At 40.6% G+C, this 25,584-nt stretch overlaps 1 protein-coding gene across 3 annotated transcripts; it reads left to right on the forward strand.

Annotated features, from left to right (window-relative positions):
- Positions 1–2,463: 2,463 nt before the first annotated feature.
- On the forward strand, positions 2,464–8,039 carry LOC109746089 (chaperone protein dnaJ 11, chloroplastic). Of its 3 annotated transcripts, none has more exons than XM_073505482.1 (3): positions 2,464–3,281; positions 4,144–4,192; positions 6,166–8,039. In XM_073505482.1, the coding sequence occupies exon 1, from the start codon at positions 2,652–2,654 to the stop codon at positions 3,072–3,074; it is 423 nt and encodes a 140-aa protein (XP_073361583.1). In that variant the 5' UTR covers positions 2,464–2,651; the 3' UTR covers positions 3,075–3,281; positions 4,144–4,192; positions 6,166–8,039. The 3 variants fall into 3 exon arrangements, with proteins under 3 accessions (XP_073361583.1, XP_073361584.1, XP_073361582.1); XM_073505483.1 differs by having other exon boundaries at positions 6,552–8,039; XM_073505481.1 differs by having other exon boundaries at positions 4,144–6,500.
- Positions 8,040–25,584: the final 17,545 nt, after the last annotated feature.

Genomic DNA, 25,584 nt, shown 5'->3' on the forward strand with positions numbered 1-25,584 from the left:
CACCGTCGGGAGGCGCCCGCTTCTGCCGCGCCGTCGCCGGAGGGCCGGCCAGCTAGGCCGCGCCGGGGTGGATCCGTCCCTCCCGTGCTTCCCCAACACCGCCCCTCCCCCCGCGCCCCCGAGTTCCTCGCGTGCGTCGCGGGCGCACCCTCCCAGCTGCTGTGTTCCTGCTGGTCCGGCGACAGGTGCGGCGTGCTAGGCCATGGCCTTGTGCGCCTTTCCCTCCCCTGCGGTCCCCCCTTCCCTCGGCGTGGCCCAGTCCTCCTGGTGCTACTTGGGTGTGATTTGGGCGGACCTGCGGCCGGTCGCGGGGGTGTTCGTAGCCTGCCTTTTTTGCATTGGCGGACCCCCTTGTCTCCGGCGGCCCTTCCTCCCCTCAAGCCGCGGTGAAGGCTCACACGGTGGCCACGAGGCTACGGTGCTAGTGGCAGTCCCGGGGCTCCACAAGGTGGGTACTTGCTGGTGCTGCTCTGGCCCCGGTGACCTTGGACCCGCGTCTCTCGGGTGTCCATGGCTGACGGCGTCCCTTGCCGGGCAGCTCGGGCCTCGGTGACCAGGCAGTTGCGTCCCTTCCAGCTCGTCTGGCTCACCGACGTCCCGACGGCTATGGCCACGGTAGCATGGATCTGCGTCCCTCCAGTCTCTGCTTGCCGGTGTTGCTGATCGCCGTCGCCCCATCCGCTTGTGGCTTGCTTCGCCACTTGCCCTACTCTGTACGACTCAAAGCCTCCGTTTTCGCCAGATCCAACGCTTGTGGGTCGGGAAGCGGTGCCACCATCCGACAGCAGGTGCAGCCCCGCCAACCCCTCTTCCGACATGGTGGCTCCGACCAGCGTGGCTTCCTCATCCCGACTCCAGATACGGCGGCTATGGGATTGTTCAGCCTCAGGCCAAGGAGAAATCCTTACTCGGCTAGCCGATGCTGGCAGCGACGGCGTTTGCGGATGTCGTTTTCCTTCTTGGAGGCGCTGGCCCTCAGTTGCGTCCCTCTTCGAGCTCAGGGGAAACCCTAGGTCTGGTTCCTCCGGACCGGATGGCGACGACGTTTTGGCGTCGACTTCCTTCTTGAAGGCGCTATCTTGTTCGCTCGTGGTGTCCCCGGTTCTGGCTTAGGTGATGTTGGAATTCTTGCTGGTTCGGCATTGCCATTCTTGATTTGGGTTTGGTTGGTTTAGCTGTGATGTATCCCCTGTCCGGGCTGAGCATCCCTTGTGTCTCTGCTCCGGACACCATGTTTATGCCTGTATGCGTTCGTGTCATGTGTTGTACCTCTATTTGTACTCATTCTACTCCTTCTATCAATGCAATGATACGCAAGCTTTGCGTATTCGCGAAAAAAAAACAGATACGTACAAAGACTTGTGGAAAAAAAATCAGAGGTCACGGCAGATTACTACCTGCAGATGCGTACGTAGCTATCACTTTCAGGCCGACAATTTGGTGGGCGACGTCCACCGGATTCAGATAACCACAAACACTAAGAATAACAAGTCCCCAAAAGTCCAACATCTCGAACCATCTAGAACAAGAACAAAAAACGCGGTACAGAAAGTTCAGGGATACTATATCATTTAGACTAGACGCAGAAGGTGAACAGATACGTACAAACGCGAGTGCAGAAAAATCAGAGGTCGGTCACGGTAGTAGATCATTGCGTGAAGATGCGTACGTAGCTATCATTTTCAGGCGGACGATTTATGGGCGACGTCCACCGGATTCAGATAACCACAAACACTAAAGAATAACAAGTCTCCAAAGTCCAAACAATGACCACACAATCGATTAGCTCATCATCGTCGCAAGGAAAAATCTACCATGGCTCTATGCATGTGGGGCGACAAGTAAAAACCCATAAATTCTTGTAAAACAAGTCGACGGTATGAACAGAGAGATTCGAGCTTCAAAATTCGAATGTTCCATACAGACGGTAGAATAACAAGTTTCCCGGAAGTCCACATCATGAAAGAAGAATATCATCACAATATGTCAGCGTCGTGAGATATAGCTCGGCGAGAACAATAACTGAAAATCTATCGTTCTTGTTGGGGGAATGAAAACACAAAGTCTCATGCTATTTTTTATAAAACAAGTTGGCTTTTTTTTTTAAATTAACAAGTTGGCAATATTGAACAGTAGGGTGACACGTATGATGTCAACGAGATTTGAAAATTCAAATTCAACATGTCAGCATGCCAAGAAAACAAATAATACTACCCACCCACAGCTAAACTTTATATGCCGTGTCGCCATGCCATGCGGTCAAGTGGACTATCGGTCATATCAGATGCTATTACATGACATCTCGCGCACCGATTCCGCATATTCGTGATCGGACGGCGCACGGCTCCCTTTCCCCTTGGTGGGGAAGAGAAGTTGGCAGCACAATCGGTGGCGCGAAAGTAACGTTCAAGAGGCCGACAAGCAACTCACGCGCTCATGGCTGACTCAGCGGGAGCTCACACATAATCTTCTTCTTCTCCGCATCTTTGAGGAGATAAGATCGAGAGCTGGGCGTACGAGTGCCACCACAGACTCCTCCGTCCTCACCCCTGTCCCGAGGCCCTATAAATCCAGCGGCGTCTCAGCTCTCCTCGACGAGGACGGACAACGGTGCAACGAAAAAAGTATCAAGAACAGAGATAGGAGAATCGATGGCTACGTTCGCGACGTCGACGGCGGCGGTGATGGGATCGGCTCGCCCGGGGCGGGTGGCCGGGCCTCGGCGGTGCGTGGTGGCGCGGGCGTCCTCGACGATGGCGGCACCGGCGGCCCTGGCGACGGGAAGGACGCACTACGATGTGCTCGGCGTGAGCGCCGGGGCGAGCAGGGGGGAGATCAAGGCGGCGTACCGGCGTCGGGCCAGGGAGGTGCACCCGGACGCTGCTGGTGGCGTCGGCGACGAGGGGTTCATCCAGCTCCACGCGGCTTACGCCACGCTCGCTGACCCCGACGAGCGCGCTCGCTACGACAGCGACATGGCCTGCCGCGCCGCCGGGACGATGATGATGCGACGGGCGGGCGCGGCTGGGCCGTCGTTCCGGCGGAGGACGTGGGAGACTGACCAGTGCTGGTAGGACGTACGGCCGGCAAACGCGGCGGCCCTCCGGGCCCCCAACCGGCTGCCGCCCGGTTCGCTCAGGCACGGCGCTGGCGAGAAGATCCTGACGGCTATCCTGCAACGTACGATCAGGATTGGACGTCCCAGATCGGGCGATGCGGACGCGGGAGCTCTGTACACATCAAGAGGCGTTTTTAAAGATCTCTTGTGCGTCCGATCTCAGGTTGAGTCCGGTCAGCAAAATGCAAATATATAAATTAATTAGTTACCTACTGTAAATTAATTAGTTACCTACTGTAAATCTATGGCGTTTCTTCTTCCAAAGTTGCCTCTTTGATTCTGCACGATATTAATTATCACAGTACAATAATCCATGTCAGTCATTCCCTAAGCCTGTCATGTCATGGTTTTGGATAATTTCGCAAAAAACTGTCATAGTTCTGGATAGGTAGAAAAAGAAGACTGTGAGAACATATAGTCAGAGAGGCGAAGTAAGGGTAAATGGTCACTCATGTCAAGACAACTACTCTCACGTGTTTCTATTTCTTCAATTTAACTAGCGAAATCTATGTTATTTGCCATAAAAAAATACTTCATCTTAAGATTCATCATTGAATGAAGGTTCTAAACATTTTGTGTGTGTGTGTGTGGTGTATTTCACATGTTTTGTTAGTCAAATTGGAGATCTAAAGTATGACTGACTTATATTCCCATTCGGAGCGAGTAGTAACTCTAGCTTCGAGGTATTTCATTATTGGAGTCATTTTCCATGTTCAGTTTTAGGGTATATGCGTTTGCATGAGAGGCATGCATTGACATCAGTTGACCCCAGTTATACATTGTAGATCCACCCAAGAGCAAAATCATTTCTTAAGGGAGTACCGAGGTGGAAACAATTGTGTTGCTAACATCATGGAGCCAGAAACCAAATTAATTCCACTAGATTTATTATAAAACATATTATCGTGCCATATATAGTTGATGTTTTAAATATCAGCGTGTGTTTTCTTCAGACATGGTCAAAGTAGTTTGACCTACTATAATGCTAATTTTTTTATTAAAGTAATCAATAGTTTCCTCTGCAGAGTAAACAGAAGACAAAGAACAGAGAATTAGGAAAACAAAACTTTGGAGGTAATTCTTATTTTACTCCTCTTTTACCCCCAGGCGGTTTATTTTCTATGCGATTAGGCAAGCAATACAATCACGCCATTACAGTCATACGAACCGTTTGATACGGAAAAACATGGCCTAGATCAATGCTCTCGTTTACATGTGGATTTGAGTCATTTTTTTTCACATAACACCCCCTACGGTGACACTATGTGTTGGACTCTTCATCCTTAATCATCCCCAAATCTACCCCTCTCTTCTTCCTCTGGAAATTCCTTTTAGGGCTGCATTGTTTTTGTAGGCCAACAATGCAATATGAGATTCCTCTACCCACTGCCATGAGGTGGTGCTCCAAACGGTTAGGCTCAGGGCCGACCTAAATATAGGACAATAAGGCCCAACAGCGGAGCTTGAGCCAAAAACATTAGGGGGGGGGGTGATGAGCTTGAGGGGGCCAAACATAATTATTTTCAACTGATTTTTAGTGGAAAATAGGCATGTACAAAGGGATATATGCATGTTTATTTTGGGCGGGGTGGGGGGGGGGCATGGCCGAGGTTGGCCCCCATGAAGCTCTGCCACTAATATTGCTGCCTGCCCACCCCTTGTTCGTAGGACTCTAAAAAGTAGCATGCTTGTACATTAGCGTGATATACATTTTTCAAATTAGCAGATGAGGTGAATCTTGAAATCTTATCAAACAGAGTTGGTTCAAGCAAATTTCAGAGAGGCTAGTTCAACGATAATCTTGATATGGATGCATGTTTTAGGCAAGTCACACCATTTTTGTAGAAAAAATCCATGTAAAAAAGCAAACGATCAATACTACAACTTACTCGAATTTGTATTTGTAATACTCACGCAATCTAGACATTATGTATGCTCTAGATTTATCTAGTTAGTAATATCGAAACTTGTTAGTATTGATTCAAAGAATATCTACCAGGTTACTCGATTCATACATAATAAACGGTTTTGCCAAATTATATAGATATTGAGGATGCATTGAAAAATCAAAGATATTCACTAGCGTAAATTTATTTGTGGAGTATGATGATAATATTTGTTTGCGTAGATCTTTGGTGAAAACTATTGTAACAAGATATATACTTTGTTAATTATCCAAACTAATTAAAAATAGTTTGGCCGAAAAACTGCAAGTCACTTAGCACTAGAAGAGTATTTATACTAAAAAATACCACAATTTTATGAAGTTATTATAATTAAATATGTGAGCATGTTTAAATACTTAATTTTGATAGTTATACTTATAAAATAGAATTAATATAATATATCAAAATATTTTGTTAACATGAGAAATTCTTATTGTGGAGTAGAGAAGTTTAGTATAAATAAGGGAGAATAGCTCATCATAGTGTCAGAAACTTCATTCTTAATTAAACAACCCTTATGTAGGGAAAATAAGAGCATAAAAGTTTATGAAATCGAAAGATATTGATGTTTTAATGATAGACCAACATCTCCCAACTAATTGCAATCAAGTTTAGATCGCGCTAAAGGTTCTCTGTATAACTGTCGTGGTCGATAACATCCACCTCAGAAAAATCATGCTCCGTAGGAATAAAAGTATCATGCCCAACATCATCCCATCTTGCCGAGTCATCCTAAGATCCGTAAGAATAGATGAATAGCGGTTATGATTTTTCATCTCGCTATTTTGGTGATTTTATTAATCAGACACTAACAGAATATTATAGAAGCGAGAGCGACAACTATGAAGACAACGTGTAGTTGATTGCACCACTACTTAAAAAACTTTTTAGGAAAATCTCATCCTACTCAAGCACTCTGAGCAACACTTGGGAGCACAAACAAAAAAATATCCAAACTAAATAAAAATAGTTTTTGACACAAAATGCAAGTCACTTAGCACTAGAAAATTATTTATACTAATAACTATCACAATTATTTTAGGAAAAATTTATAATAAAATACATGACCATCGCCTCTAACATCTCTACTATTTCTACCAGGTGTCTGAACCAGGTACATTTATAGTAAGAGCTAGCATCGCTGGCCTGGAAGAGGTCGTTGAGGTGTTAGATACCCTTGGCAGCTTACTAGTGTGGGTAAAAGGATAAAAAGGAGAAGATGAAAGCCGTGAGCTTAAAAAAGATTCACTTTTTGATGATAGTCTAGGATCTTCGAGTTCTGTCTTTTGGCGTCTGGACACTGGGTAGGCCACAATCTGGTCCGTTCAAATGGGCTTTGGGATTTGGAATCTGTCAGGCTGGTGACAGGCTAGCTAGGCAACAAATATGGGTCGGTATACCCCCTATTAGAAGCCTAATAGAACATGTTTAGCCCATTTGCCTGCTCGTATTTGTCCGCTTAACCTTGCCGCATTGTCCTTCACCAGATGTCTTGGCTCATGCGTCTCTTTCTCTCTCCCCAAACGTGACGGAGGCGCCGTTACTCTCGAGCAAGATGTGTTTCCTGAATGTTGACGATCACAGCTACGTCTTTTTTCGATCCACCCATTATGACCGCGCTTAGAGCTGCTTCATATTTCATGGATTTGAGTTCCTTTACCTAAGCAACCCTGCTTCTGCAGGATTGTGTTTTCCCACTGGACTTAATATTTTGATTATGTTTTTTTTTCTTTTTGCTGCTAAATCCATGTGCCTGTTTAGGTTGTTATTCGTTTAGTTGGAAAAAGTTGTGGTTTCCCTATCGTTGATTCGTTTACTCCTATTGTCCTCATATCCCATATTTACGAGTGGATGTGTGCTCACAACAAGGGCTTTCACAACACTTTGGCAAGAGTATTAATTTCTAGTTTTTGGACTGGATTGTGATCACAGTTGCTACCAAAAACACTTAAAATAAAAATTGGCATGGGTATGAGGCCTTGATTCTTACAACTATATTTTTGTGGTCGAGATCATCACGATCTTAATTTGTGCTCCGGAAAACAACCATTAAGACGTTCTTACAATGCCTCGAAGTGGGGATTGTGTTCAAATTACATCTTCACCGAAACATGCCCTGCATCAAGAGTTAGTTGTCCAACCGTAGGCCCCTTTGATGTCACTTGAAGCTACGTGGGTATTTCCAAAAGAGGAAGGGATGATGCAGCACAGCGGCGGTAGGTATTTCCCTCAGATATGAAACCAAGCTTATCGAACCAGTAGGACAACCAAGCAACCCAATGTAAACAGCCCCTGCACACAGATAACAAATCTTCGCAACCCGATGTGTGAAAGGGGTTGTCAATCCCCTTCGGGTAGCGGTGCCAAAAATTGGTGCGTGACGGGAAAATGGTTGTAATTGATTGGATAAATAGATCGCAAATAAAATAAAGTGCAGAAAAGTATTTTTGTATTTTTGGATTAATAGATCTGAAAATAAATGCAAATAAAAGTAGATCGCAAAGGCAAATAATATGAGAAAGAGACCCGGGGGGCGTAGATTTCACTAGTGGCTTCTCTCGAGAAAAATAGCAAAGCGGTGGGTGAACAAATTACTGTTGGGAAATTGATAGAACTTCAAATACTCATGACGATATCCAGGCAATGATCATTACATAGGTATCACGTCCAAGATTAGTAGACCGACTCCTGCCTGCATCTACTACTATTACTCCACACATCGACCGCTATCCAGCATGCATATAGTGTGTTAGGTTCATGGAGAAATGGAGTAATGCAATAAGAACGATGACATGATGTAGACAAGACCTATCTATGTAGAGATAGACCCCATCGTTCTATCCTTAGTAGCAACGATACATACGTGTCGGTTCCCTTTCTGTCACTGGGATCAAGCACCGTAAGATCGAACCCACTACAAAGCACCTCTTACCATTGCAAGATAAATAGATCAAGTTGGCCAAACAAAACCCAAATATAGGAGAAGAAATACGAGGCTATAAGAGATCATGCATAAAAGAGATCGAAGAAACTCAAATACTTTCATGGATATAAAAACATAGATATGATCATAAACTCAAAGTTCATCGATCCCAACAAACACACCGCAAAAAGAGTTACATCATATGGATCTCCAAGAGACCACTATATTGAGAATCAAGAGAAAGAGATGAAGCCATCTAGCTACTAACTACGGACCCGAAGGTCTACAAAGAACTACTCACGCATCATCGGAGAGGCACCAATGGAGGTGGTGAACCCCATCCGAGATGGTGTCTAGATTGGATCTGGTGGTTCTGGACTCTGCGGCGGCTGGATCAATATTTCGTCGACTCCCCTAGGGTTTCTGGAATATTGGGGTATTTATAGAGCAAAGAGGCGGTCCGGGGGGCACCCGAGGTGGGCACAACCCACCAGGGCGCGCCTGGGCCTCCTGGCGCGCCCTGGTGGGTTGTGCCTCCCTCGGGGCACCCCCCAGGCGCAGCCAGGGCCCGTTTGTGTTCCTTCTGGCCCATAAAAATTCTCCGTAAAGTTTCATGGCATTTGGACTCCATTTGATATTGATTTTCTGCGATGTAAAAAACATGGAAAAAACAGCAACTGGCACTTGGCACTATGTCAATAGGTTAGTACCAAAAATGATATAAAATAACTATAAAATGATTATAAAACATCCAAGATTGATAATATAATAGCATGGAACAATCAAACATTATAGATATGTTGGAGACGTATTAGCATCCCCAAGCTTAACTCCTACTCGTCCTCGAGTAGGGAAGTGATAAAAACAGAATTTTTGATGTGGAATGCTGCCTAACATGTATCATATTTCTTTCTTTATAGCATGGTCATTTGGACTTTTATATTCTTCAAATCAATAGTCTAGTTTTGACATGATAATTTAAATACTCAAGCATATCAACAAGTAACCATGTCTTTCAAAATATCAACGCTAAAATAAGCTATCCCTAGCCCATCATGCTCAACCTTTGATCCATTCATGAAACACACTCACATATTAGCTATGTCCAATACTCAAGTACGATCATATTGCCTCCTAGTTGGTGCTTTTATAAGAGAAGATGGAGACTCAAATTCAAAAAAAAATTGCATAAAATAAAAGATAGGCCCTTCGCAGAGGGAAGTAGGGATTTGTAGAGGTGCCAGAGCTCAAAGCGAAAAACTTAGAGATAAAAACATTTTGGGAGGTGTATCCATCCCACCAACGAAAACGACTTAGAGTTCCCAATACTTTCCATGCATAGATATATCATAGGCGGTTCCCAAACAGAAAATAAAGTTTATTCATTTTTCCACCAAACTTTCACTTTCCATGGCTAACCGTATCCACGGGTGCCCTCCATACCAACACTTTCCAAGGAATTTATTATTTGACAACATAAAGTAAATTCATTTTTTTGCATTTCGGGACTGGGCATCCCTAATACCTTTGCCTTACTCTCGTGCAATGACAAGTGAATAAACACTCATCTTGAGAATAACACATCTAGCATGGAAAATATTAGCCACCCCTCACCGCTCCACGAGCGAAACAAACACACAAAAGAGAAGTTTATTTTTGAAAATTAGAGATGGCACATGCAAATTTGCTTAGAAAGGCAAAAGAATACCACATATTGCTAGATATAGTGGACTCATGTGGCAAAACTTGGTTAAAGGTTTTTGGATGCACAAGTAGAGATCATACTTAATGCAAAATGAAGGCTAGCAAAAGATTGAGAAGCGACCAACCAAGAAACGAATATTCTCATAAGCGAGCATTAAGCATAACTAACACCGCATAATGCACCATACGTAGGATATAATTTCATTGCATAACTATTGACTTTCGTGCTTGCATAGGGAATCACAAACCTTAACACCAATATTCTTACTAAAGCATAATTACTCATCAGGATGACTCACATATCTCATCATCATATCTCAAAACTATTACTAAGAATCAAGTTTATTTTGTGCAATGATCTTCATGAAAGTTTTTATTATATCTTTCTTGGATATCTACCACTTTGGGACTAATTCTCATTTGTTGCTTTTGACAATCTCAAACAAATATAAGTGAAGATAATGAGCATAATATTTCTTTCTCTCAAATTAATTTAAGTGAAGCAAGAGAGAATTTCTTGAAAATTTTACTAACTCTCAAACAAATCTAAGTGAAGCAAGAGAGCATTTCTTCGAAAATACTAAAGCACACCGTGCTCAAAAAGATATAAGTGAAGCACTAGAGCAAGTCCATAGCTTATAAAAAAATTAAGTGAAGCATAGAGAGCAATTCTAACAAGTCATGACATAATTTTGGCTCTCTCAAATAGGTGTGTCCAGGAAGGGATCAAGACTTAAAACACAAAATAAAACAAGCAAAGACTCAGATCATACAAGACGCTCCAAGCAAAACACATAGTATGTGACGAATAAAAATATAGTTCCGAGTAAAATACCGATGGTCGTTCCGAGTAAAATAAGTGAAGCACTAGAGCAAGTCCATAGCTTAGTTGGTCGCTCATTTTTGAATAATAGCTTGGGATGCCGGGTGATACGTCTCCAACGTATCTATAATTTTTTATTGTTCCATGCTATTATATTATCTGTTTTGGATGTTTAATGGGCTTTATTATACACTTTTATATTATTTTTGGGACTAACATATTAACCCAAGGCCCAGTGCAAATTGCTGTTTTTTGCCTATTTTAGTGTTTCGCAGAAAAGGAATATCAAATGGAATCCAAACGGAATGAAACCTTCGGGAGAGTGATTTTTGGAACAAACATGATCCAGAGGACTTGGAGTGGATGTCAAGAAAGAAGCGAGGAGGCCACGAGGTAGGGAGGCGCGCCTACCCCCCTGGGCGCGCCCCCACCCTCGTGGGCTCTCGCAACTCCACCGACCTACTTCCTCCTCCTATATATACCCATATACCCCGAAAACATCCAGGAGCACCACGAAACCCTATTTCCACCGCCGCAACCTTCTGTAACCGTGAGATCCCATCTTGGGGCCTTTACCGGCGCGCCGCCGGAGGGGGAATCGATCACGGAGGGTTTCTACATCAACACCATAGCCTCTCCGATGATGTGTGAGTAGTTTACCTCTGACCTTTGGGTCCATAGTTATTAGCTAGATGGCTTCTTCTCTTTCTTTGGATCTCAATACAAAGTTCTCCTCGATCTTCTTGGAGATCTATTCGATGTAACTCTTTTTGCGGTGTGTTTGTCGAGATCCGATGAATTGTGGATTTATGATCAAGATTATCTATGAACAATATTTGAATCTCCCCTAAATTCTTTTATGTATGATTTGTTATCTTTGCAAGTCTCTTCGAATTATCAGTTTGGTTTGGCCTACTAGATTGATCTTTCTTGCAATGGGAGAAGTTCTTAGCTTTGGGTTCAATCTTGCGGTGTCCTTTCCCAGCGACAGCAGGGGCAGCAAGGCACGTATTGTATTGTTGCCATCGAGGATAAAAAGATGGTGTTTATATCATATTGCTTGAGTTTATCCCTCTACATCATGTCATCTTGCCTAATGTGTTACTCTGTTCTTATGAACTTAATACTCTAGATGCATGCTGGATAGCGGTCGATGTGTGGAGTAATAGTAGTAAATGCAGAATCGTTTCGGTCTACTTGTCGGGGACGTGATGCCTATATGCATGATCATGCCTAGATATTCTCATAACTATGCACTTTTCTATCAATTGCTCGACAGTAATTTGTTCACCCACTGTAATAATTATGCTATCTTGAGAGAAGCCAATAGTGAAACCTATGGCCCCCGGGTCTATTTTCCATCATATTAATCTCCCGTCAACTAGCTATTTCTGCCGCCGTTTATTTTGCAATCTTTACTTTTAATCTTTATCATAAAAATACCAAAAATATTATCTTATCATCTCTATCAGATCTCACTTTTGCAAGTGGTCGTGAAGGGATTGATGATAACCCACAAGTATAGGGGATCACAACAGTTTTTGATAAGTAAGATCATTAAGGTAAAACCCAACCATAGCATTAAAGCATCAAGTCCTCTTTATCCCATACACAAACAACCTACTTACTCGGGTCTGTGCTTCTGTCACTCACGCCACCCACCATAAGCAAATCAAGAACATATTGCAAACCCTACAGCGGGGATCCCTCACGCTTGCGCGACACGGAGAGCACCATAGGACAGCACCAATAATAAAACATGCAACTCAAACCAATCTTGATCATCAAATAACCCATAGGACAAAATGGATCTACCCAAACATCATAAGATAGCCATACATCATTGGGAAATAATATATAGCGTTATGAAAGTGATAACTCAAGAGACTCTCTATATGAAGAACATGGTGCTACTCTGAAGCACAAGTGTGGTAAAAGGATAGTAACATTGCCCCTTCTCTCTTTTTCTCTCATTTTTTTGTTTTTTTTTCTTTTTTTTCTTTTTTTGGGCCTTCTCTTTTTTTGGCCTTTCTCCTTTTTTTCGTCTGGCGTCTCATCCCGACTTGTGGGGGAATCATAGTCTCCATCATCCTTTCCTCACTAGGGCAATGCTCTAATAATGATGATCATCACACTTTTATTTACTTACAACTCAATATTACAACTCGATACTAGAACAAAGATATGACTCTATTTGAATGCCTCTGGCGGTGTACCGGGATGTGCAATGATCTAGTGTAGCAATGACATCAAAAAATGGACAAGCCATGAAAACATCATGCTAGCTATCTTACGATCATACAAAGCAATATGACGATAAATGCTCAAGTCATGTATATGATGATGATGGAAGTTGCATGGCAATATATCTCGGAATGGCTATGGAAATGCCATGATAGGTAGGTATGGTGGCTGTTTTGAGGAAGATATAAGGAGGTTTATGTGTGATAGAGCGTATCGTATCACGGGGTTTGGATGCATCGGCGAAGTTTGCACCAACTCTCGAGGTGAGAAAGGGCAATGCACGGTACCGAAGAGGCTAGCAATGATGGAAGGGTGAGAGTGCGTATAATCCATGGACTCACATTAGTCATAAAGAACTCATATACTTATTGCAAAAGTTTATTAGCCCTTGAAGCAAAGTACTACTACGCATGCTCCTAGGGGGATAGATTGGTAGGAAAAGACCATCGCTCGTCCCCGACCGCCACTCATAAGAAAGACAATCAATAAATACCTCATGCTCCGACTTCGTTACATAACGGTTCACCATACGTGCATGCTACGGGAATCACAAACCTCAACACAAGTATTTCTACTAATCCACAACTACCCACTAGCATGACTCTAATATCACCATCTTTATATCGCAAAACTATTGCAAGGAATCAAACACATCATATTCAGTGATCTACAAGTTTTATGTAGGATTTTATGACTAACCATGTGAATGACCAGTTCCTGTCATCTCTATAAATAGATATAAGTGAAGCAAGAGAGTTTAATTCTTTCTACAAAAGACATTCCCACGCTCTAACAAATATAAGTGAAGCAAAAGAGCATTCTACAAATGGCGGTTTTCTATGTGAAGAGAAACAGGCAATCCAAACTTCAAATGATATAAGTGAAGCACATGAAGCATTCTATAAAGCCATACTCAAAAGATATAAGTGAAGTGCAAAGAGCATTCTATAAATCAACCAAGGACCATCTCTTACCAGCATGGTGCATAAAAGAAAAATGAAAACTAAATGCAAAAAGACGCTCCAAGATTGCACATATCGCATGAACGAAATGAATCCGAAAACATACCGATACTTGTCGAAGAAAGAGGGGATGCTTTCCGGGGCATACCCAAGCTTAGACGCTTGAGTCTCCTTGAATATTTACTTGGGGTGCCTCGGGCATCCCCAAGCTTGAGCTCTTGCCTCTCTTCCTTCTTCTCACATCGAAACCTTCTCGATCATCGAACACTTCATCCACACAAAACTTCAACAGAAAACTCGGTAAGATCCTTTAGTATAATAAAGCAAATCACTACTCTAAGTACTGTTCCAAACCAATTCATATTTTGTTTGCATTGTGTCTACTGTAATATAACTTTTTCATGGCTTAATCCACTGATATAAATCGATAGTTTCATCAAAACAAGCAAACTATGCATCAAAAACAGAATTTGTCTAAAACAGAACAGTCTGTAATAATCTGAACATTCACCATACTTCTGATACTTGAACAATTCTGCCAAAATTAGGAAAAAAAAAATTATAGAAATACAGTGCAATAAGAATCAGAACCATTTGACGTTCCAGTAAAAAATGTAAAATCGAGCACTACAGCCAATGTTTCTGTCCTGCACCGTACGAACCAACAAGCATTGTAAACATCCTAAAGGCAAACCTTGGCACATTATTTTTATAATACAATGGAATTGTACAAGGGGATAATTATTTTTGTTGAAAAGTTTCTGTAATCAAGATTCACAAAGTTTCCGTGAGCATGAACAAAGTTCAAGGCTAGCTCCCACTTCAACAATGCTCGTCTTTCTCACTTTCGCTTTTCTTTTTGAAAAAGTTTTAGGTTCCCCTCTTTATTTTTTTTGTTTTTAAACTTTATAAAAGCACTCAACAGAAATAAATGACTCTCTAAAACTTCCGGGTTGTCTCCCTGGCAGCACTTTCTTTAAAGCCATTAAGCTAGGCATATAGTGCTCAAGTAATGGATCCACCCAGATCCCAAGGTATATAGAAGCCAATTTTAATTAACAATGATTTGGCATTTAGTAGTGAGCACAAAGCAACATATATCAAGCAATCATGAAGTCTAAGTCTCTTCCTATGCATCGGCATGTCATAAAGAACAATTCATGCACACATAGTAAAGGCCGGTGCATAGTATAAACAATTTCTTGCAATTTTATCATATTGGAAACATAGAGAGGTGGAGATATAGTTCCTCTCTCATAATAATTGCAAGTAGGAGCAGCAAGAACATGCATATTATACTCATGAAAATCATCATGTGTAGTAGTAAAAGGCAACCCATCAATATAATCCTTAATAAGCAATAACTTCTCTGATATAGTGTAGTCGGGAGAATTCAAAAAGATAATAGGACTATCATGTGTGGGTGCAATAGCAACAATTTCATGTTTAACATAAGGAACTATAGCAAGTTCATCTCCATAAGCATAATTCATATTGGCATCTTGGCCACAAGCATAGCAAGCATTATCAAAAAGGGATATTTCAAAAGAATCAACGGGGTCATAGCAATTATCATAGCATTCATCCTTCGGTAAGCATGAAGGGAAATTAAACAATGTATGAGTTGAAGAGTTACTCTCATTAGAAGGTGGGCACGGGTGATCAATCCGCTCTTCCTCCTTTTGTTCTTCGCTCTCCTCCTCATCTTTTTCATCCAATGAGCTCACAGTTTCATCAATTTCTTCTTCCATAGATTCCTGCAAAATATTAGTCTCTTCTGGGACAGCGGAGACTTTCTCAATAAACGCATCAATATCGGAATTGTATTCACAATTCTCATAACAATATTTAAGGATAGCTAAATTTTCAGGTCTGTAAACAGCATCATAAAGATTTTCATATTCTTTGAACATAGATTCAATTTCATAAGCACCCATAAAAGCAACAAATTCTTCTATTTGTTCCACATCATAGTAATCATATATACCTTTAGAATAAGAAGCCAAGGTTTCATTATCATTAAATTTGCATGAAAAGGGAAGGTGTGGAGACTACATCCTAGAGCAACAAGTATAATCATATCTCAAGCATAGTTGCCTAGCATACCACTTCAACATATAAATTTGATCCCATAATATTTTCCCTTTTTGAGTCAAGCGATAATCCCTAAAGTATTCACGTTGATCCAATGTGTCCCCCAATACATAATTGAATGGGGTTTTCTCAGGATTATCAAAGTAATACATAATATCTTTCACATAACCAGCATCGAGGGTTTTAGGAGGTTCCCCATCTCCATGAGTAGCAAGTACACCTAATTTTTTTTTGGTATTTCATGTTCCATATCCATAACTAAAGATAAAGAACAACTAAGAACAGCAAATAAAAATTACTTAGTGATAAAGCAAACAAGAACACACGAGAATATTCACCCCATGCTATTGCTCACCGGCAACGGTGCCACAAAAAGGTCTTGATAACCCACAAGTATAGGGGATCGCAATAGTTTTCGATAAGTAAGAGGGTCGAACCCAACGAGGAGCTAAAGGTAGAACAAATATTCCCTCAAGTTCTATCGACCACCGATACAACTCTACGCACACTTGACGTTCACTTTACCTAGAACAAGTATGAAACTAGAAGTACTTTGTAGGTGTTGTTGGATAGGTTTGCAAGAAAAAATCACGTAAATAAAAGCTAGGGGCTGTTTAGATAAAGACACAACTAAATTAGTTTTAGTAGGGAGCTTTTTGTTACGAGAAAGTTATTTGTCCCTAGGCAATTGATAACTAGACCAGTAATCATTATTGCAATTTTATTTGAGGGAGAGGCATAAGCTAACATACTTTCTCTACTTGGATCATATGCACTTATGATTGGAACTCTAGCAAGCATCTGCAACTACTAAAGATCATTAAGGTAAAACCCAACCATAGCATTAAACATCAAGTCCTCTTTATCCCATACACAAACAACCTACTTACTCGGGTATGTGCTTCTGTCACTCACGCCACCCACCATAAGCAAATCAAGAACATATTGCAAACCCTACAGCGGGGATCCCTCACGCTTGCACGACACGGAGAGCACCATAGGACAGCACCAATAATAAAACATGCAACTCAAACCAATCTTGATCATCAAATAACCCATAGGACAATACAGATCTACTCAAACATCATAAGATAGCCATACATCATTGGGAAATAATATATAGCGTTGAGCACCATGTTTAAGTAGAGATTACAGCGGGTAAGAGAGAGGTTACACCGCTGCATAGAGGGGGGAAGAGTTGGTGAAGATGGCGGTGAAGTTGTTGGTGAAGATTGCGGTGATGATGATGGCCACAGCAGCGTTCCGGCGCCACCGGAAGAGAAGGGGAGAGGGGGCCCCTTCGTCTTCTTCTTCCTTGACCTCCTCCCTAGATGGGAGAAGGGTTTCCCCTCTGGACCTTGGCCTCCATGGTGTGGGAGGGGCGAGAGCCCCTCCGAGATTGGATCTATCTCTCTGTCTCTCTCTGTTTCTGCGTTCTTTCTGGCTGCCCTTTCACCGTTTCGTATATATATGGAGATCCGTAAATCCGATTGGACTGAAATCTTCGCCTCGATTTTTTCCTAAAAATTAGCTTTCTTGCGGCTGAAGAAGGGCATCAACCGCCTTACGGGGGGTCCACGAGGGTCAAGGGCGCGCCCCCTGCCTCGTGCCTCCCTCAGGCACCGTCTCGCGTGGATTTTCCTTCCCATATTCTCTGAATATTCCAAAAATAATATCCGTCCGTTTTTATCCCGTTTGGACTCCGTTTGATATGGATATTCTGCGAAACATAAAACATGCAACAGACAGGAACTGGCACTGGGCACTGGATCAATATGTTAGTCCCAAAAATAGTATAAAAAGTTGCCAAAAGTATATGGAAGTTGTATAATATTGGTGTGGAACAATAAAAAATTATAGATACGACGGAGACGTATCAATTGACAACCCCTTTATCGCGTTGGTTGCAAGGTTCTTATTTGATTGTGTAGGTACGAGGGACTTGCGTGTGGCCTCCTACTGGATTGATACCTTGGTTCTCAAAAACTGAGGGAAATACTTATGCTACTTTGCTGCATCACCCTTTCCTCTTCAAGGGAAAACCAACGCATGCTCAAGAGGTAGCAAGAAGGATTTCTGGCGCCGTTGTCGGGGAGTCTATGCACAAGTCAAGACATACCAAGTACTCATCACAAACTCTTATCCCTCGCATTACATTATTTGCCATTTGTCTCTCGTTTTCCTCTCCCCCACTTCACCCTTGCCATTTTATTCGCCCTCTCTTTCTGTTCGCCTCTTTTTCGCTTGCTTCTTGTTTGCTTGTGTGTTGGATTGCTTGCTTGTTACGATGGCTCAAGATAATACTAAATTGTGTGACTTTTCCAATACCAACAACAATGATTTTCTTAGCACCCGGTTGCTCCTATTACCGATGCTGAATCTTGTGAAATCAATGATGCCTGAATCTTGTCATGAAAGATCAATTCGCCGGCCTTCCTAGTGAAGATGCCGCTACCCATCTAAACAGCTTTGTTGATTTGTGTGATATGCAAAAGAAGAAAGATGTGGATAATGATATTGTTAAATTGAAGCCATTTCCTTTTTCGCTTAGAGATCGTGCTAAAACTTGGTTTACATCTTTGCCTAAAAATAGTATTGATTCTTGGAATAAGTGCAAAGATGCTTTTATCTCTAAGTATTTTCCTCCCGCTAAGATCATCTCTCTTAGAAATGATATTATGAATTTTAAGCAACTTGATCATGAACATGTTGCACAAGCTTGGGAGAGGATGAAATTAATGATACGTAATTGCCCTACACATGGTTTGAATTTATGGGTGATTATACAAAAAAATTATGCCGGATTGAATTTAGCTTCTAGAAATCTTTTAGATTTGGCCGCGGGAGGCACTTTTATGGAAATCACTTTAGGAGAAGCTACTAAACTCCTAAATAATATTATGGTTAATTATTCTCAATGGCACACTGAAAGATCTACTAGTAAAAAGGTGCATGCAATTGAAGAGATTAATGTTTTGAGTGGAAAGATGGATGAACTTATGAAATTGTTTGCTAATAAGAGTGTTTCTTCTGATCCCAATGATATGCCTTTGTCTACTTTGATTGAGAATAATAATGAATCTATGGATGTGAATTTTGTTGGTAGGAACAATTTTGGTAACAACGCTTATAGAGGAAACTTTAATCCTAGGCCGTATCCTAGTAATTCCTCTAATAATTATGGTAATTCCTACAACAACTCTTATGGAAATTTTAATAAGATGCCCTCTGATGTTGAGACTAGTGTTAAAGAATTTATGATTTCTCAAAATAATTTCAATGCTTTGCTTGAAGAAAAATTGCTTAAGGTTGATGAGTTGGCTAGGAACGTGGATATAATTTCTCTTCATGTTGATTCTTTGAAACTTAGATCTATTCCACCTAAGCATGATATCAATGAGTCTCTCAAAGCTATGAGAATTTCCATTGATGAGTGCAAAGAAAGAACCGCTAGGATGCGTGCTAAAAAATATTGCTTTGTGAAAGAGTGTTCTTCTAGTTTTCATGATAATAAGGATGAAGACCTAAAAGTGATTGATGTTCCTCCTATTAAATCTTTGTTTTGCAATATGAATCTTGATAATGATGGGACTGGAGATGAGTCAACTTTAGTTAAAAGGCGTCCCAATGATTCAGAGTTTTTAGATCTTGATGCAAAAATTGGTAAAAGTGGGATTGAAGAGGTCAAAACTTTACATAGCAATGAACCCACTATTTTGGATTTCAAGGAATTTAATTATGATAATTGTTCTTTATTAGATTGTATTTCCTTTTGGCAATCCGTGATAAATTCTCCTCATGCTTATAGTCAAAATAAAGCTTTTACTAGACATATCGTTGATGCTTTAATGCAATCCTATGAAGAAAAGCTTGAATTAGAAGTTTCTATCCCTAGAAAACTTTATGATGAGTGGGAACCTACTATTAAAATTAAAATTAAAGATCATGAATTCTATGCTTTGTGTGATTTGGGTGCTAGTGTTTCCACAATTCCAAAAACTTTGTGTGATGTGTTAGGTTTCCGTGAATTTGATGATTGTTCTTTAAACTTGCACCTTGCGGATTCCACCATTAAGAAACCTATGGGAAGAATTAATGATGTTCTTATTGATGCAAATAGGAATTATGTGCCCATAGATTTCATTGTTCTTGATATAGATTGCAATCCCTCATGTCCTATTATTCTTGGTATATTTTCCTTAGAACGATTGGTGCAATTATTGATATGAAAGAAGGGAATATTAGATTCCAATTTCCGTTAAGGAAAGGCATGGAACACTTTCCTAGAAAGAAAATTAAATTACCTTATGAATCTATTATGAGAGCCACTTATGGATTGGATGCCAAAGACGATAATACCTAGATCTATCCTTGCCTTTATGCCTAGCTAGGGGCGTTAAACGATAGCGCTTGTTGGGAGGCAACCCAATTTTATTTTTGTTTTCTGTTTTTTGGTTATGTTTAGTAATAAATCTTTGATCTAGCCTCTGGTTAGATGTGTTTTCATGTTTTAATTAGTGTTTGTGCCAAGTAGAACCATCGGGAAGACTTGGGTGAAGTCTTTTTGATCTTGCTGTAAAAAACAGAAACTTTAGCGCTCACGAGATTAGCTACAAATTTTTACTGGAGAGTGATATTTAGTTGATTCTTTTTGCAGATAATTAATAGATAAATTCCTCACGTCCAGAAATTTATTTTAGAATTTTTGGAGTTCCATAAGTATACGTTTGATACAGATTACTACAGACTGTTCTGTTTTTGACAGATTCTGTTTTTTGTGTGTTGTTTGCTTATTTTGATGAATCTATGGCTAGTATCGGAGGTTATGAACCATAGAGAAGTTGGAATACAGTAGGTTTAACACCAATATAAATAAAGAATGAGTTCATTACAGTACCTTAAGGTGGTGGTTTGTTTTCTTTCACTTACGGAGCTCATGAGATTTTCTGTCAATTGATGGGCATCTCCCTAGCCCGTTGATTAGCCGCGTCAATGTGAGACTTTCTCCTTTTTGTCTTCTCCACATAACCCCCATCATTCTATTCCACCCATAGTGCTATATCCATGGCTCATTCTCATGTATTGCGTGAAAGTTGAAAAAAGTTTGAGATTACTAAAGTATGAAACAATTGCTTGGCTTGTCATCGGGGTTGTGCATGAGGAGAGCATTCTTGTGTGACGAAAATGGAGCATGACCAAACTATATGATTTTGTAGGGATGAACTTTCTTTGGCCATGTTATTTTGAGAAGACATGATTGCTTATGTTACTATGCTTGAAGTATTATTATTTTTATGTCAATATTAAACTTTTATCTTGAATCTTTTGGATCTGAACATTCATGCCACAATAAAGAAAATTACATTGAAGAATATGCTAGGTAGCATTCCACATCAAAAATTCTGTTTTTATCATTTACCTACTCGAGGACGAGCAGGAATTAAGCTTGGGGATGCTTGATACGTCTCCAACGTATCTATAATTTTTGATTGTTCCATGCTATTATATTATCTGTTTTGGATGTTTAATGGGCTTTATTATACACTTTTATATTATTTTTGGGACTAACCTATTAACCCAAGGCCTAGTGCAAATTGCTGTTTTTTTGCCTATTTCAGTGTTTCGCAGAAAAGGAATATCAAACGGAATCCAAACGGAATGAAACCTTCAGGAGAGTGATTTTTGGAACAAACGTGATCCACAGGACTTGGAGTGGACGTCAAGAAAGAAGCGAGGAGGCCACGAGGTAGGGAGGAGTGCCTGCCCCCCTGGGCGCTCACGAGATTAGCTGCAAATTTTTACTGGAGAGTGATATTTAGTTGATTCTTTTTGCAGATGATTAATAGATAAATTCCTCACATCCCGAAATTTATTTTAGAATTTTTGGAGTTCCATAAGTATACGTTTGATACAGATTACTACAGACTGTTCTGTTTTTGACATATTCTGTTTTTTGTGTGTTGTTTGCTTATTTTGATGAATCTATGGCTAGTATCGGAGGTTATGAACCATAGAGAAGTTGGAATACAGTAGGTTTAACACCAATATAAATAAAGAATGAGTTCATTACAGTACCTTAAGGTGGTGGTTTGTTTTCTTTCACTAACGGAGCTCATGAGATTTTCTGTTAAGTTTTGTGTTGTGAAGTTTTCAAGTTTTTGGGTAAAGATTTGATGGATTATGGAACAAGGAGTGGCAAGAGCCTAAGCTTGGGGATTCCCATGGCACCCCAACGTAAAATCCAAGGACCACCAAAAGCCTAAGCTTGGGGATGCCCCGGAAGGCATCCCCTCTTTTGTCTTTGTCCATCGGTAACTTTACTTGATGCTATATTTTTATTCACCACATGATATGTGTTTTGCTTGGAGCGTCTTGTATGATTTGAGTCTTTGCTTTTTAGTTCACCACAATCATCGTTGCTGTACACACCTTTTGGGAGAGACACACATTAATCGGAATTTATTAGAATACTCTATGTGCTTCACTTATATCTTTTGAGCTAAATAATTTTGCTCTAGTGCTTCACTTATATCTTTTAGAGCATGGTGGTGGTTTTATTTTATAGAAATTATTGATTTCTCATGCTTCACTTATATTATTTTGAGAGTCTTTTAGAACAGCATGGTAATTTGCTTTGGCTATAAAATTAGTCCTAATATGATAGGCATTCAAGATGGATATAATAAAAACTTTCATATAAGTGCGTTGAATACTAAGAGAAGTTTGATACTTGATGATTGTTTTGAGATATGGAGATAGTAATATTAGAGTTGTGCTAGTTGAGTAGTTGTGAATTTGAGAAGTACTTGTGTTGAAGTTTGCAAGTCCCGTAGCATGCACATATGGTAAATGTTGTGTAACAAATTTGAAACATGAGGTGTTCTTTGATTGTCATCCTTATCAGTGGCGGTCGGGGACGAGCGATGGTATTTTCCTACTAATCTATCCCCCTAGGAGCATGCGTGTAGTGCTTGGTTTTTGATGACTTGTAGATTTTTGCAATAAGTATGTGAGTTCTTTATGACTAATGTTGAGTCCATGGATTATACGCACTCTCACCCTTCCATCATTGCTAGCCTCTTCAGTACTGTGCATTGCCCTTTCTCACCTTGAGAGTTGGTGCAAACTTCGCCGGTGCATCCAAACCCCGTGATACGATACGCTCTATCGCACATAAACCTCCTTATATCTTCCTCAAAACAGCCACCATACCTACCTATTATGGCATTTCCATAGCCATTCCAAGATATATTGCCATGCAACTTTCCACCGTTCCATTTATTATGACATGCTTCATCATTGTCATATTGCCTTGCATGATCATGTAGTTGACATTGTATTTGTGGCAAAGCCACCATGCATATTATTTCATACATGTCACTCTTGATTCATTGCCCATCCCGGTACACCGCCGAAGGCATTCATATAGAGTCATATTTTGTTCTAGTATCGAGTTGTAATCATTGAGTTGTAAATAAATAGAAGTGTGATGATCATCATTAATAGAGCATTGTCCCAATTAAAAAAGAGAAAGGCCAAAAAAAGGAAAGGCCCAAAAAAAAGAAAAAGAAATAAAAAGGGACAATTCTACTATCCTTTTTCCACACTTGTGCTTCAAAGTAGCACCATGATCTTTATGATAGAGAGTCTCTTGTTTTGCCACTTTCATATACTAGTGGGAATTTTTCATTATAGAACTTGGCTTGTATATTCCAACAATGGGCTTCCTCAAATGCCCTAGGTCTTCGTGAGCAAGCAAGTTGCATACACACCCACTTAGTTTCTTTTGTTGAGCTTTCATACATTTATAGCTCTAGTGTATCCGTTGCATGGCAATCCCTACTCCTTGCATTGACATCAATTGATGGGCATCTCCCTAGCCCGTTGATTAGCAGCGTCAATGTGAGACTTTCTCCTTTTTGTCTTCTCCACATAGCCCCCGTCATTCTATTCCACCCATAGTGCTATATCCATGGCTCACGCTCATGTATTGCGTGAAAGTTGAAAAAAGTTTGAGATTACTAAAGTATGAAACAATTTCTTGGCTTGTCATCGGGGTTGTGCATGAGGAGAGCATTCTTGTGTGACAAAAATGGAGCATGACCAAACTATATGATTTTGTAGGGATGAACTTTCTTTGGCCATGTTATTTTGAGAAGACATGATTGCTTAGTTAGTATGCTTGAAGTATTATTATTTTTATGTCAAGATTAAACTTTTATCTTGAATCTTTCGGATCTGAACATTCATGCCACAAAAAAGAAAATTACATTGAAGAATATGCTAGGTAGCATTCCACATCAAAAATTCTGTTTTTATTATTTACCTACTCGAGGACGAGTAGGAATTAAGCTTGGGGATGCTTGATATGTCTCCAACGTATCTATAATTTTTGATTGTTCCATGCTATTATATTATCTGTTTTGGATGTTTAATGGGCTTTATTATACATTTTTATATTATTTTTGGGACTAACCTATTAACCCAAGGCCTAGTGCAAATTGCTTTTCTTTTGCCTATTTCAGTGTTTCGCAGAAAAGGAATATCAAACGGAATCCAAACGGAATGGAACCTTCGGGAGAGTGATTTTTGGAACAAACATGATCCAGAGGACTTGGAGTGGACGTCAAGAAAGAAGCGAGGAGGCCACGAGGCAGGGAGGCGTGCCTGCCCCCCTGGGCGCGCCCCCCATCCTCGTGGGCCCCTCACAGCTCCACCGACCTACTTCTTCCTCCTATATATACCCATATGCGTTGTATTGTATTGTTGCCATCGAGGATAAAAAGATGGGGTTTATATCATATTGCTTGAGTTTATCCCTCTACATCATGTCATCTTGCCTAATGCGTTACTCTGTTCTTATGAACTTAATACTCTAGATGCATGCTGGATAGCGGTCGATGTGTGGAGTAATAGTAGTAGATGCAGAATCGTTTCGGTCTACTTGTCGCGGATGTGATGCCTATATACATGATCATGCCTAGATATTCTCATAACTATGCACTTTTCTATCAATTGCTCGACAGTAATTTGTTCACCCACCATAATACTTATGCTATCTTGAGAGAAGCCACTAGTGAAACCTATGGCCCCGGGGTCTATTTTCCATCATATTAATCTCCCATCAACTAGCTATTTCTGCCGCCGTTTATTTTGCAATCTTTACTTTTAATCTTTATCATAAAATACCAAAAATATTATCTTATCATCTCTATCAGATCTCACTTTTGCAAGTGGCCGTGAAGGGGTTGACAACCCCTTTATCGTGTTGGTTGCAAGGTTCTTATTTGTTTGTGTAGGTACGAGGGACTTGCGTGTGGGCTCCTACTGGATTGATACCTTGGTTCTCAAAACTGAGGGAAATACTTACGCTACTTTGCTGCATCACCCTTTCCTCTTCAAGGGAAAACCAACGCATGCTCAAGAGGTAGCACCGGGGCATCCCCAAGCTTAGGCTCTTCTACTCATTATTCCTTCATCCATCGTAAGATAACCCAAACCTTGAAAACTTCAATCAGACAAAACTCAACATAACCATCGTGAGATCTGTTAGTATAAGAATAATAAATCACTACGATAAGTGATGTATCAAACCAATTCATATTTTGTTCTTGTATTATATCTAATGTATTCCAACTTTTCTATGGCAGATCATCAAACAAAACCATAGAGCCATCAAAATAAGCACACAACACAAGGAAAACGGAATCTGTCAAAACAGAACAGTCTGTAGCAATCTAACTATTTCGAATACTTCTGTAACTCCAGAA

Source organism: Aegilops tauschii, chromosome 7, assembly GCF_002575655.3.
Source record: "Aegilops tauschii subsp. strangulata cultivar AL8/78 chromosome 7, Aet v6.0, whole genome shotgun sequence".
Taxonomy (NCBI): domain Eukaryota; kingdom Viridiplantae; phylum Streptophyta; class Magnoliopsida; order Poales; family Poaceae; genus Aegilops; species Aegilops tauschii.